Source organism: Nothobranchius furzeri, chromosome 9, assembly GCF_043380555.1.
Source record: "Nothobranchius furzeri strain GRZ-AD chromosome 9, NfurGRZ-RIMD1, whole genome shotgun sequence".
NCBI classification, from domain to species: domain Eukaryota; kingdom Metazoa; phylum Chordata; class Actinopteri; order Cyprinodontiformes; family Nothobranchiidae; genus Nothobranchius; species Nothobranchius furzeri.
This window is the reverse complement of record NC_091749.1, coordinates 33,863,865-33,878,622: the sequence shown is the minus strand read 5'-3', so window position 1 is coordinate 33,878,622 and position 14,758 is coordinate 33,863,865. Positions and strand designations below refer to the sequence as shown.

General features: G+C 40.6%; 1 protein-coding gene across 3 annotated transcripts in view; it reads right to left on the bottom strand.

Annotated features, from left to right (window-relative positions):
* The window catches only part of ush2a (Usher syndrome 2A (autosomal recessive, mild)), a 380,755-nt gene that overhangs the window by 325,645 nt on the left and 40,352 nt on the right, over positions 1-14,758 (bottom strand). For all 3 annotated transcript variants that reach the window (XM_070554793.1, XM_070554794.1, XM_070554795.1), the window contains exons 7-9: positions 3,238-3,301; positions 2,452-2,553; positions 503-692 (exon numbers count right to left, since the gene is read on the bottom strand). In XM_070554793.1, coding sequence (XP_070410894.1) covers positions 503-692; positions 2,452-2,553; positions 3,238-3,301 — 356 coding nt within the window. The remainder of the gene's footprint in view (positions 1-502; positions 693-2,451; positions 2,554-3,237; positions 3,302-14,758) is intronic.

Below are 14,758 nucleotides of genomic sequence, written 5' to 3'. Positions count from 1 at the left end.
ACTCACTCACTCACTCACTGCCCCATTCCCAAACATCCACCCCAGCCTTTTTCAGTGTGTTTAACCCTGAAGTGTTCAGAATAAGCGTTTCCTTGCATTAACAAATCCAAGAGATGCATTCAGCGGTGGCATTTTAACCAAACACAGCAGAACAACAGACCACAGTAAACTGCTGTTTACATCTAAGAATTGTAAAGGCTGTTGCACTAGAAGATCTGTTCATCCCTTATCTGAATCTTGAATGATGAAAACATCATCATTCTGTATAACAAACTTGTGGAGACTGAAAAACATCTAAACTAAACAATTACTAAATACTATAAAGGTCAAAGTCAAGGATGGGATGTTGAAAGCAGGTAAGTATTTGTATTGTACAAAATTCGAACCGTTTTGTTGTAATGTAGAAGACGCTGTTGTCAAACACTACATCGTCAGACATGAGAGTGCATATTGTACAATGATCAGTATCTGTTCATATACATGCACATATATGTGGGATCACCTGGTATTGTCCATTAACCAAATCCACAGTAACTGTGAGTCCTTCATCCAGTTCTTGTGCAGTCATGATCTTAGACTGCCAGGTGGTCCCCATGTCCTGATCATTGATGTAACTCAGCGGGTGAGCATTGAGATTCAGCCTCAACACCCGGTCATTAGTGGTATCCTCCACCGCATTGGGAATGCAGTATCTGTCAACAGTACAATGCAGACAAAGTGATAACAGGTATCAGCAGCTACGTTTCATTTAGATTTTTCTGGTGCCTGAGATCAACAATGAAAGAAAAAAAAATCATATAAAAAATGTTACTTCATAGTAATACTGTCAAATGATTACATACAGGTATTATTGATTAGTTATAGAAATTTAGTCATCTGATAAATGAGTTAAATGCTTTGCTTTACAGCATTTAGACATTCGTGTCATGGTTATAATTCACATGACTTGTTAAAATTTATTGATTGTTTTGAAATCTGTTGGCCTTTTCACTGGACATAGGCGGTGCATAATGTAATAAATGTGTTTCACCCATGAGCTACCTTTTAACCAGGAGTGTTTCAAATGTGAAGCATCCCATGCAGATGGTATTGTGTGGTCATGAAATCATGGGAGAATTGCAACACCTCGCTTGATTTTTGAAGTTCACGTGGCTGCATGCATACAAAAAGGTATGTGGTTTATTTTCTGTTCTGTTTACCTTGCCTTCTGAGGTTTCACAGGAAATGACGCATGTTTTTTACTAGTTAAAGGGACTATATGGAAGTTTGGCAGCCAAAACATGTATAGAAATAATAAATTTCTTCTTCTTACATTCTCCTGCAATGCCCTGATGCTGTAGAATGAGCCCTGGCATTTTACTGTGATTGCCTGTTTTTCTGTAAAATTGCAGAAAAAGAGATATGCTCGGGTCGAGCAGGCTGCTTCATGCGCGTTCACGCTCAGGCATAGCCCGTAGCATTTGCTATCCGTAGCTTTAGCAGTAGAGGGTGAGGTAGTGCCAACTTAGCGACTTTGTCGCTGTTCCTAACGCCTAGTGACGAACCTAGCTACATTTCTGAGGACCCTTAGCAACTTTCTTCTAGATATTTCCTGCAAATTAGCAACAAAATAGCCATTTTTGCTCTGAACCATTCTTTAGATTGACATTGTTTCAGCTGTCATCAAGGATATAAATGTTACAGATACAAAGAACGTCACTGGTGCTTTAGCTCACTTAGTAAGATGTCTGACTCTCATGTAGGAGACCTAGGCTCGATTCTAGGTGTGAATAAAGTTTGTTATTTGGAGTTTCTTTTTTACAATAATGATGATTTTTTTACGGCAATAAGATGCCCACATTTTTATTTGAGACTCGCTGACAGGCATTGAATTCACGGATAAAAAAGATGTGGGTTCAACTTTCATTTTGGAACAATTTTTCAAGCAAGGGAAGGGAATGATCTAAGCATGCATGCAGACACATCATAAACCTTTGTCGGCTGTGCTGAAGAGAAAGGTACAGAACCAAATTATTTAATTGATTAGCTGCGTGTTCTCCTGTCCTCTGTCCTCCAGGCCACACACACACACACACACACACACACACACACACTGCACGTTCGGCCAGCCGACGAGAAAGTGCAGCTGCAGAGACAGAGGGACATTATTTTTATTAATTTGCTGTGTTCTTCTGTCCTCCGGGCCCCCCCCCCCCCCACACACACACACACACACACGGGACTGTCTCAGCTGTTATTTTTGTTAAGGAGTGTGCACGTACAGCATGCGCGCCTTGTGCACGAGCCTACTATTGAAGCTGCCGTTACGCTTTTGGCCTGAGGGGGCAATCGCGAGCATAAAAATTCAAAAGTCCGAAAAGTCCCTTTAAGCAACAGGAAATCTGCATGCGACTTTTACTTTGAACATTTATGGATGTTTTACTGCTTTTGTGTTTGATTGTGATGTTTCACCTGTCAACCAAAGGGTGTACTCTCGGGTGAGTCGGAGGACAGCGACACTCAGACTGGACATGGAGTTGAGGCAGGACTCCTGAGAACAACTCCACAATTTCCCTGTTCACACAATAAACAATTAATCAAATACTAATGTCACATTAATGTGAAGTCAAAATACATTTAGCAGTATTTAGCAAGTGAAAAAAAGGTAATTTTGTTGATTTCTTCTGAGTTTTTAGGTCACAGGATCAACATCAAACCTTCAATATAATTTTAGATGTTGGAAAACAAAAAAATTACTTTTCAAACAAGATTTAAATTGCTGGATAAAACCTTTAATGGCCTGATGGAGCATTTGAGTGAACAATTAATGCCTTTGCATTTAGCTAATCTTGATTCAAGCTCTTGTAAGCTTAAAGTCGTTACTGTGCAGTACATCAACGGTTAGATGAACACTAATGCTGCCGCCCTGAATAGTTTGGAAAATCCTCCGGAAGTAGTATGGATCCTAAGAAGCAACGATTATCTTCCTACTGCTTTCCTTCAAGCAGCTTTCCTTTAATTACTCTGAACCACTCCTTGTCTTTTGTTGACAAATCTATAAAGATATCCGTTTCTCTTTATTTCCTCCTTTTTAATTTTTGAGAAATCAGTAGACTTTTTTTTCTTCGTATATTATTTTCCCATCTTTTTGTCCCCAATGGTTTCTTAAACACTTGATTCCTTTCATCCTTTCACATTTCCCCTGTCCTTCTCTCCCAGTAGCTGCTCATTATCCACCTCACTGTTGGTCCAACTCACCTGTTGGTCAAAGTGGCGGGATAAAATCTAAAGTCCTGCATTCGCCCAATGAACTGATTAGACCCTGGAGAGACGAAAAGAGAGGGGAAAAGAACATAAAGAATGTGTTAATGGGTTTGTACTGAAGGCAGTGACTGAGAGGATTTCACAGTATTTAGCAGATTATCTTATCAGTTTCTTGATACCAGTTAAGTGAGGCTGCCAGCAGCTGCCTATAATGGCCCGGATCACAACACAAAGCCAATCTGGATCAGCAACAGACCTCATTTGTCTCCACTAGAGAGCAGCAAGACTGCTGAGGGCAATTTCCCTGGTTTGGATCACGGAAGTCCAATAAAGATTTGTTGAAGAAAAATAGAACTTTTTTTTTCAATGTACTCTGCTTTTGACTTGACAGAAAAGGTTTCATTTGTGAGTGTGAGATTACCAACTATTCAAAGCCCTTCATGATCACAGTGGCCTTAGAAAAAGATGTGTTTTGAGAACATGAGCTTGATATAGTAAAAAATAAGAAGTGTTCAATATAAATCATCTGCAACAATGTGTGCTTCTGATAATATATGTGATGCTGTTATCCAAAGCAACTTACTTGAAGGTGAGGCAGAAATGGGGTTGAAGTGTCTTGCCCATGAACACAACAGAATGTCTAGGAAAGACTTGAAGCAGGGAAACGTCTACAATATCCAGGATAATTGTCAAGGACAGGAGTTGGTGACCATGGGTCAGGTGCACAAAAAATATCAGGGTGTGTGTGGTTTTAAGGTAAAAAATCATTTTGTACATTTATTGATTTTTAAACGCTGTCTTCTGCTCATCTGGGTCTAACCCCACTTCACACCGGAAGCATCAGCTGAGCAGAACGGCAGTGGAAGAGTTTACTCGCAACTTTCTCTGTGGTCCAGTACACACCAGGAGGATCTCAGCCGTGGTGCGGCTTCTCTGCCGTGCTCCTCGCTGGACTTGTGGGAGCAAAAAAATCCCTCATGATTTCCGCCATCCTCAGTAACTTAAGTTTATGCCATCCGCCATTAAACCAAAAAGAAGGAGATCACATCTGATTAAGCTAGCGCTTAAACATTATTTTTATTAATAATAATAATAATAATAATACATTTTATTTCAAAGCGCCTTTCAGGACACCCAAGGTCACTTTACAGAAAACACGTAATAAAATACAATAAAACAATAATAAAACCCAAACAAGAAAAAACAAAGAGAGAAACAGTTCAATAAAATCAGAGGTTGTAGGCAGATTTAAACATGTGTGTTTTGAGTTTTGATTGGAAAAGGGTAAAACTGTCGATGTTCCTGATGTCTGGGGGAAGTGAGTTCCAGAGACGGCGAGCAGAGCGGCTGAAAGCTCTGCTCCCAATGGTAGCGAGACGGGCAGAAGGAACCGCAAGATGGATGGAAGAAGATGATCTGAGTGAATGGGATGGGGTGTGAATACTTATAAGGTCTGAGATATATGGAGGAGAGAGGTTGTGGATAGCTTTGAAGGTATGGAGGAGAATTTTGAAGATGGACCTGAATTTAACTGGGAGCCAGTGAAGCTGCTGGAGAACCGGGGTGATGTGGTGAAAGGAAGGGGTTCTGGAGATAATACAGGCTGCTGAATTCTGGACCATTTGCAGTTTATGAAGGAGTTTGTTGGGGAGACCATAAAGAAGTGAATTGCAATAGTCGATACATAGTCGATAACGGCTCTTAACTATGGGTGTGTCCGAATCCACGGGAAGGATGCTTGTAAGAGTGCGATGACGTCACAGCGCAGCGACGAGTACTGTCCGAATTCCAAGAATACTCATTCTCACGTCCTCAAACGCGTCCTCGCTCCGCCCACATTTCGAGGACGGGTCTGTTGTATCCCCACGGAACAAGGCTATCCCATCATGATTTGCGCGCCGGCTGTGGATTTTCAACAGGCAGAGAAAATGGGGAGAGCTACGAAGTTTTAAACGTAAGTTTGTTAAGAGCTAGCCATAGAAACCTTAAAAGCTTAAAGCGGGTCAGTTTATAGACATTTTTCATTTGTAGATTTGTTCTTTAAATTACATTTTAGGCAGAAATCAGCCAGAACAAGTTTGTTTCGCAGGTCCCAGTTATTCCCCCGTGTGTGTGTGTGTGTGTGTGTGTGTGTGTGTGTGTGTGTGTGTGTGTGTGTGGCGAAATAAACTTGTCATTTGTTTTAAGGACGACGGAGCAAAGAAGCGTTTTTATTAAGATTAGAGGTGAAGGGTGAAGCTGTTTACACACAACCACTGAAGTTCTTCTGTGAAAAGTAGTTTTACATTCAGGGATTTACACAGCTGACACGTTTTAATGAAGTAAAACGTTTGTGTGAAGAATATAATTTTTATCTTCTCATGTGGATAAATGTAAAAATGTGTTTATTGCCTTTTTGTCACCTGTGGTCTCTGATATTCTCTGTAGGACTGCAGGTGTCCAGGGTCAGGAGAGGCTTTACCTGTTGGTCATCCTGGGAGAGAGGCCTTCTTCTGTCATCATGTTAATGTTATTTAGCTGTTTGATATTTGAACACATTTATTAAAACAAATACTAATAACTTTCTGGTCATTGATTTTATCACCAATTTTATTAGATGTTTTTTGAACATGTTACATGAACAGAAAATGAAAAGATGGTAAGGAGACAAGATTATTTATGATACGTTACAATTATTTACAGATCAAAACCAGTATGGACCAGATTTGTACGGTTAAAGCAGGATTAACCTGAGTGACTCTTCCTGGATCATTTATTTAAACTGAGTGTGCAGGAAGTCTTTATCAGTGCAGCTGGATCTGCTGCAGGAGGATCCAGACGTGGATGGAGGGCTGGAACAGACCCGTGGCTGGATGTTTCTGGTCAGAGGAACATCATACAGGACGGTCTGCAGAGAGAGCTCTGGGACGCTTCCTCTCACTGTCCACTCCATCGTCCATCTACAGGGACTGCTGGGCTGGCTCAGACGACGGCTGTTACATCTCTGTGAATGGCTTGCCTGTTAACAATAGTGGTGGTCTGCTGGTACCTCCTGCAGGACAGAGCACCACTGACCTCCTCCACACACATCTTCCTCACGCTCATCCTCCAGACCCACAACTTCACCAGCACAGAGGCAGATGTTCAGCACAGTGTATGCTGACCTGTAATAGATTAAATAAGAGTTTGTTTGGTTTTTATAGAAAAGTATAAAACAAAACATAACCTGCAGTACACTGATTCTGTTCAGTTTAAAGAAAAGCAGCAGGTAAGAGTTAAATAAAAACAACAGAGAATTTACATTTTTAAGACAGATCTAAGCATTATTAGGCTTAAGTTGAATAAACAAATGCACATTGAAAACACTTCAATGCTATTTTATTAAAAAGCCTGTTTTTTTAAAACATTTTACCCCCATTTGATGCAAAATAAGTTCTAAGGTCCAATTTACATTAGAAAACATCCTACTGCATTCAACATTTATAATGCATTTGGTTTATATTAATTACCTACACAATAATACTCTGTAGTAATGTGTTGTGTACGTTTAACAAGTTCATTCTGTAGCTTAAAACATACATGAAACCATCTAAAGTTAACATGTAAGTCCTGAAAGCTTCTAGAATAAACAAAGTTACTTTACCTGAAAACGGTTGTAAACAAACGCTGCTGATGGACGTGAAGCTGCGGTAGCTCCTTAATATTCCTGCTCCATTTTCGCTAGCTTTAGCATTTTTCCTTTGCGTGTAGCTGCCGCCACGGCTGTGACGGGACCTACGGGCCACCGTAGAGGTGAAGGCTAGACTGTCCGAATTCAGAGCCGCTGACTTCCGGTTTTAGCGGTCTTCAAGTACCTGGCCTTGCTAGACCGGCGAGGACCCGTACTCAAAAGCATCCTTCCTGTAGATTCGGACACACCCAACGTTCTAACATAGTATATCTTTAAAGGCTGTGATTGAGACACACTCAACATTCCTAACCCTAACACTTCTGAGCCGTGCTCCTCACTGGCTTCGCGATATCACAAAATCCCTCGAGACATGCTGGGAGTAAATAAGCTGTTAGATCACATGTATAGATGAAATCTACATAGATATAACATCGCTGCAATAGTCTTTTATTTGGAAAATACCAGGGCTTTTAATCTGAAGCTGTATGTGATTTCCTTCAAGCCCTATAGTAAATGCAGAAATTGTCATGTCCCAGAAGCGGCTCACAGCAAAAATAGAACCTGATCCTATCATTAACGGCATGGCGTGCCACTTCTGGGACATGCCTGAAAGTTTCTGTGGCACGGCTTGTTTGAAACACCCCCATAGACTATACAGGTGCTGGCCAGTAAATTAGAATATCATCAAAAGGTTGAAAATATTTCAGTAATTCCATTCAAAACGTGAAACTTGTACATTATATTCATGCAATGCACACAGACCAATGTATTTCCGATGTTTATTACGTTTAATTTTGATATTTATAGGTGACAACCAATGAAAACATCAAATCTGGTATCTCAGAAAATTAGAATATTCTAAAGGCCAATGAAAAAATGTTTGTTTCTCTAATGTTGGCCAACTGAAAAGAATGAACATGAAAAGAATGTGCATGTATAGCACTCAATACTTAGTCGGGGCTCCTTTTGCCTCAATAACTGCAGTAATGCGGCGTGGCATGGACTCGATCAGTCTGTGGCACTGCTCAGGTGTTATGAGAGCCCAGGTTGCTCTGATAGTCGTCTTCAGCTCCTCTGCATTGTTGGGTCTAGCGTATTGCATCCTCCGCTTCACAATACCCCATAGATTTTCTATGGGGTTAAGGTCAGGCGAGTTTGCTGGCCAATCAAGGACAGGGATACCATGGTCCTTGAACCAGGTGCTGGTGGTTTTGGCACTGTGTGCAGGTGCCAAGTCCTGTTGAAAGGTGAAGTCTGCATCCCCATAAAGTTGGTCAGCAGCAGGAAGCATGAAGTGCTCTAAAACTTCCTGGTAGACGGCTGCATTGACCCTGGACCTCAGGAAACAGAGTGGGCCAACACCGGCAGATGACATGGCACCCCACACCATCACTGACGGTGGAAACTTTACACTGGACCTCATGCAACGTGGATTCTGTGCTTCTCCGCTCTTCCTCCAGACTCTGGGTCCTTGATTTCCAAAGGAAATGCAGAACTTGCTTTCATCAGAAAACATAACTTTGGACCACTCAGCATCAGTCCAGTCCTTTTTGTCCTTGGCCCAGGCGAGACGCTTCTTGCGCTGTTTCTTGTTCAAGAGTGGCTTGACACACGGAATGCGACACCTGAATCCCATGTCTTTCATGAGTCTCCTCGTGGTGGTTCTTGAAGCGCTGACTCCAGCTGCAGTCCACTCTTTGTGGATCTCCCCCACATTTTTGAATGGGTTTGTCGTCACAATTCTCTGCAGGGTGCGGTTATCCCTAGAGCTTGTACACTTTTTTCTACCACATTTTTTCCGTCCCTTCGCCTGTCTGTTAATGTGCTTGGACACAGAGCTCTGCGAACAGCCAGCTTCTTTAGCAATCACCTTTTGTGTATTGCCCTCCTTGTGCAAGGTGTCAATGATTGTCTTTTGGACAGCTGTTAAGTCAGAAGTCTTCCCCATGATTGTGGTGCCTTCAAAACAAGACTGCGGGACCTTTTAAAGGCCTTTGCAGGTGTTTTGAGTAAATCAGCTGATTAGAGTGGCAGCAGGTGTCTTCTATATTCAGCCTTTTCAGAATATTCTAATTTTTTGAGATACCAAATTTGGAGTTTTCATTAGTTGTCACTTATGAATATCAAATTTAAATGTAATGAACATTGGAAATACATTGGTCTGTGTGCATTGCATGAATATAATGTACAAGTTTCACGTTTTGAATGGAATTACTGAAATATTTTCAACCTTTTGATGATATTCTAATTTACTGGCCAGCACCTGTAATGGATTTGAATTTGAAGCAGTGACATTGCCGTTCCATGCCTCTGATGCTTCCAGTGTGAAGTACGGGTAAGTCTTGAAGGTAGCAGCCCTACCACGGAAGCCTAGACTTCCTCTCCTGAGCAACTTTCCTCAGCTACCCTTGGGTCCCAGGGCATTCCTAGGCCAGACCAAATATATAATCCCGCCAGCATGTCCTGGGTCAATCCCAGAGCTTCCAAACAGCAGGACAGGTCTGAAACACCTCCCACAGGAGGCATCCAGGAGGCACTGTGACCAAATCCCCACCTCAGCTGGCTCTTGGATGAGGAGGAGCAGTGGTTCTAATCTGAGTTTGTAAAATGAACATTATTGTGGCCATAATTTATATCTACAGTCAGACCAATGAGTCCTGCATCAAACAATGAGCTACAACTGCAATTTATGCAGTTTGGTGGCTTTGTGTACAGCTTCTGACTATGATTTTAATGATTATTTAAAGATTATGTTCCATTTCTTCATTGCTGACTCTAATAATGAAAGGAATAGTACGAGTCAAACATTTTCATTTCCTGACAAAATAACTCAGCTGTAGGAAACTCACTGTCCTCAGGTAGGTCCCTAAGAATATTTCCAGGAAAATGTCAGAAACTTAGATCTCTTAAAGAAGAAGCTGTGGGACAGAGACTTTCCAAATTACCATTCTTACCTTTACTATGAGACTAAAAACCAAACTAATGTAAAAGGTGGGCGCAAACATCCCAGGGACATTTTATTAGAATTTTTTTCAAGAACAAGATGGCTGTTGCCTTTATCACAGAAAAAAAAAATTATCCGATAACTCTCTTTTAGATAACAAAGTACTTGTTCGTTGTTTGTGATAATGCATGCTTGTGCATGAGTATTAGGGAGTAGGAGGGGCCTCTTTGATGAAAACGTTGTGAACAACTACGTTAAAAATTTATTATTCGAAAAGACAATGCATATTCTAATTTGTGACAACAGAAGCTACTAATCTGCACATTCTGGCCTCCAGTAATTATATATATTATAGTTATTAGTGTATATATTTGCAGGGAATTGCCATTTTTGTGTTATTTATGTAATTATTTTACATTACAAATTGTTTCATAACAGTTTTGCCTTTTTAATCAAAGCAAATCCAAAAACATTATGTTTCAAACCATTAACAGCGATCATAGTTGATGTTATTGATATAAAAATGCTTTTTTTACTTAATGGAAAACAAACTTTTTGGTTTTGAAATGATTATTAGCCAGAGAAATACAACAAAAGGAGAACTGACCAGCCCAGTGCTGAATGCAATGTTAGACAATACACCGCAAGCTTCCAAAATTCCTTTAACAAGCATAAATATACTGGAATGCCTGAGACATGATGGTAAAAAAGTCCAGACACAAGTGGGGATACTGGACAGCACACCAAACCCACCATCAAACAAACACAGGCAAGCCCCCAACACATCTCCAAGCACAAGCATGCATATGCGATAATGCTGGACAGAGCATAAGGGAAGCACACAGGCGGTGATGATGCTGGTCCAAAGGGGGCCAAAGCCTTTTAGTATCCAACCAACTTCTTTCTAGTTTGACTAAGTCTTAGAAGATGGAAAACGTCTCGAAGCATCGACAGAACCCCTGCCATGCTAAGTCTGTGAAAGTGTGTGTTTGCGTGTTAGTGGCTTTACCGTGTGGATTCCAAAAATGATCCTTAGTTTAGAGGAAGATTGTGTGTAGAAAGTGTGTATGTGTGTATATTTGCATTTGAGAGGGGCTTTGTTGTGTCTGGCCCAAACGCAGCGTGCATGCGTGTCTTCAGGGAGGCGTACAGTGCGGTGTGTGCATGTAAAACAGAGAGTGTGTGAGAGTTATGGGATGTAAGAGCGCTAGATCAGTGTGTGGCTGTGGAGCCTTAGGCTTTGGCTCAGGATTTCTTTATCGTGTGGAAATGGGATTATACGTTCCTCTGAAAAGCACTCTCTCTATTGTTACTGGGATGATGCAAGGTATAAGCCTTAATTCTCTCTTCTATGTGTAGCTCTTTCTTCTTTCTCTGTGTTTTAATTTCTGTCAGCCAGTTCTCCTATTTGCCTATAATAACATTAGAACTTTAGACAGTTAAAACACATGGATGTAAAAATGTTAGTCTTTTTGTCTCTGTGATTAGCCATTATTGTCACAGAGAAACGGAGAATTTAAGAAGTTTAGTTAGACCCAATATCAACAACTAATACAGTTTAATACAGGAAGTCCAGGTCCTTAAAAGAATCAGGCAATTCTTAAGCAGCATCTTCAAAAGGTTTTAGGAAAATGAATGTAAAAATAAATAAATAAACACAGGATTATCCAATTTATAACCAAATAATTTTAGTGAACAAAAAGCAAGTCACACCTTCTCTCCCATCATTAGCAAAAAAAGATAAATGCAAGTTGTCGACAGCATTTATCAGTCACCATTGTGTGTTTCACAGCATATAATTTCTGACCTATTTGGCTTTGCATGCAACCACCTATCACTGTCTCACTCACTGCTACGGATCACTAGAAGCGTAACACTTTTCCACAGAGCATCACTGAAAGAATTAGACAAGGTTTGAGCTTCTGTGGGTCATCTAAACTAGTCATTCAGGCATTTCCTTGCTGTAGAATAATTTAGATAATCTTTTTCTTTATTCCCTCTCTGTTTGTGAAGTTGGAAAAAAAGCAGTTTTTTCAAAAGTTCACGAGCTTTTATACAACCCCAGGTAGTGATAGAAATAACGGCATTTAAAACAATGACGTTACTAACGGAAGTTAGTTTTTCAGTAATGTGTAATCTAATTAACTACCGTCTTCTTTTGTCGAAACGCTGTTCCTGTTACCAATTTACGGAAGCGTATTACTGTCAGTGTGTGGAAACAAATTAAGGATCATTACCTCGTAATAATGAGAAACGTTCTCATTAAAACAAAATTTATATCACGATTTAATGAGAACGTTTCTCGTTTCGACATGGTATAAATCTTGGTTTAACGTCATATATACCTGTTTTAACGAGAACGTTTCTCGAAACGGCATTTTTCATAACTTGTAATAATGAGAAAGCTGTAAAGGGTAAAACGCGGGAATCTCGCGGGATATTTGAATCGCGTCCAGAAGAAACAAAGCAAGATTGAGTCAGAGAGAGCTTCTTCGTGTCTTTTTAAGAAGCAGTCAGAAGAACAGATTCCTCCACATATTTGCTAGGTCGTCCTCCACTTTGAAAACAACAGAGTAAACAGCATGAGCCCTCACTATTTCTTATCCAAGCAAAATAGCGGTACTTCCGCTTTATAGTTGAGGTGCAGCTTTCAAAGTAAAAGTGGACTTCCTGTTTGTGCTTTTTCACATTTAAAAATTTTGAAACCTTTTCACCTTCACAAACGATATGAAGTTTGTGGTTGTTTTAATGTTGTTTGCCTACAATTAAACAAAACCTCTAGGTATGAAATGCTGTCATTCTGTTGCCTTGGCAACAGGGTTTGCATGGTGTAGCCGGCAGAGAAGAGAGCTAGCGAGCGTAATTAGTTGTTTTAAGCACTGCTTTTTGGTGCTTTTACCCTGGTTGTTGTGGTTTAACATCAAGAACTGGAATAGCTGCGATCGTTTATCCTGAGTAGAATTCCAAAACATGTAACCGCCATTTCACTTGTAATGATTTAAATTTACATGTAAGCTATAAGACAAAAGATTTCATAGCAAATATGAAATCAACCTTATGGATCTGTTGGGTTATTTTAACCAGAAGATTGGAACTTTTTATTGCAGAGATTAGATAACAGCTTCGTATTCACTCAGAGACAACAGAAGAGAGAGAGTCGAGTTTAATAGTTTAAAGATTTATTACTAAACAGATTAAACTAGACTAACTTTAACACTAAATGTATGGTGTAACTAAGGTGGATGAGACTGAGAATGGTGTGATGTAGAATGTTGCTCAGAACCAGCAAATCTGAAGAAGCGATTAGTTCCGATGGGAAATGAAGGTGATGTCTTCGCGTTAAGCTTTGGTTAGGAGATTCATAAACACATTCGATGCCATTCCGTCGGCCACATACCCTTGTGGAAGTCCCCGTTAGATCAGGAATGTAGAGGTCCAGCTGGACCTTCTCTGGAACCGAAGCCGGTAGGAAAAGCAGCGGTTGCCGACACATGGGCTGCAAGGTGGCGCAGCGGTTAGCACTGCTGCCTCACAGCACGAAGGTTGCAGGTTTGAAACTCGGCTCGGCTGCGTCCTTTCTGCATGGAGTTTCGTGTTCTCCCCATGCATGCGTGGGTTTCCTCCGGGTACTCCGGTTTCCCCCACAGATCACAACATGCCCTATAGGTTATAAATTGTAAGTCGCTTTGGACAAAAGCGTCTGCTAAATGAAATGTGCTCTGCAACTTTTCACGAGATCCAAGAATAGAATAAAATAGAATAGAATAGAATAGAACAAATGTGTTGTCTGACACCAAGCGGTTACAGAAATTTGTCTTTCAACAGGGCTCATCATCATTCACCTCATCATTCACACTTTCATAGAACAGTAAATACAATAAAATTTCATAAAAAACTAAAAACACAGATATAAGCTTAAAAGCCATAAAACCAAAGATGCAACTATATGCCTAAAACACATAAAATCATTTGCAGGTTATTGAAGTTCTGTGTCTGTTGAGGGCTGTGACTGCTGATGGGATGAATGATTTCTTATGGATTGCCTTTTTGGACAGTGGGATTCTGTATCTCCTACCTGATGGGAGAAGACTGAAGGAACGGTGGAGGGGATGAGAAGGTTCCTCTGGGATCAGTTTGGCTCTCCTGATCACAGAAGGTGCTCGTACAGAAGGGAAAGGGGGGTTTGTAGTGAACCAATTATTCTGCCTGCTTGATGTGTGATCCGTTGGAGTTTATTTTTGTGCTTACAAGTGAGAAAATTGTACCAGGATGTAATGTTAAATGTTAAAATGGATTATATGTTTGACCGGTAGACCATAGTTGAGATGTTTTTCCTGATATTAAAATCCCTTAATTTCCTGATGAGATGGAGGCGCTGGAGTGCTTTTTTGTAAATTGAATCTGAGTGTGGCTGAAAGGACAGATGAGCATCCATGTCCCCAAATATTTAAAACTCTCCACCTGTTCAACATGCTCTCTCTGAATGGTCACCGGTTTAAAAAGCTGAGATGCAGTGGCTCTGTCTCTGCCTGCACAGCACAACTCCTTTGTTTTTGAGATGTAGAGTTCCAGTGATTTTGCCTTAAAAGTTGTGGTCAGGTCATCTACTGCAAGTTGATACTGAACCAGAGCCTCCACACTGTCCACATGGGCCACCAGGGCCATGTCGTCTGCATATTTTAAAAGCTGAATTACCGCCCTGCTACAGGTGATGTCATCAGTGTAAATGGAGAAAAGCATTGGGGATAAAACACTGCCTTGTGGGAGCCTTGTGTTTAAAACCAGCCTACTTGACATAAATTCATTTAAAAATACCAGTTGTTATCTGTCCTTTAAAAAGTCCCTTATCCATAAAATCAAGGCTGGGTGAATCTGTAAGTCCAACAGACAGTGCAGCAGAGTGACAGGATTTAAAGTGTTAA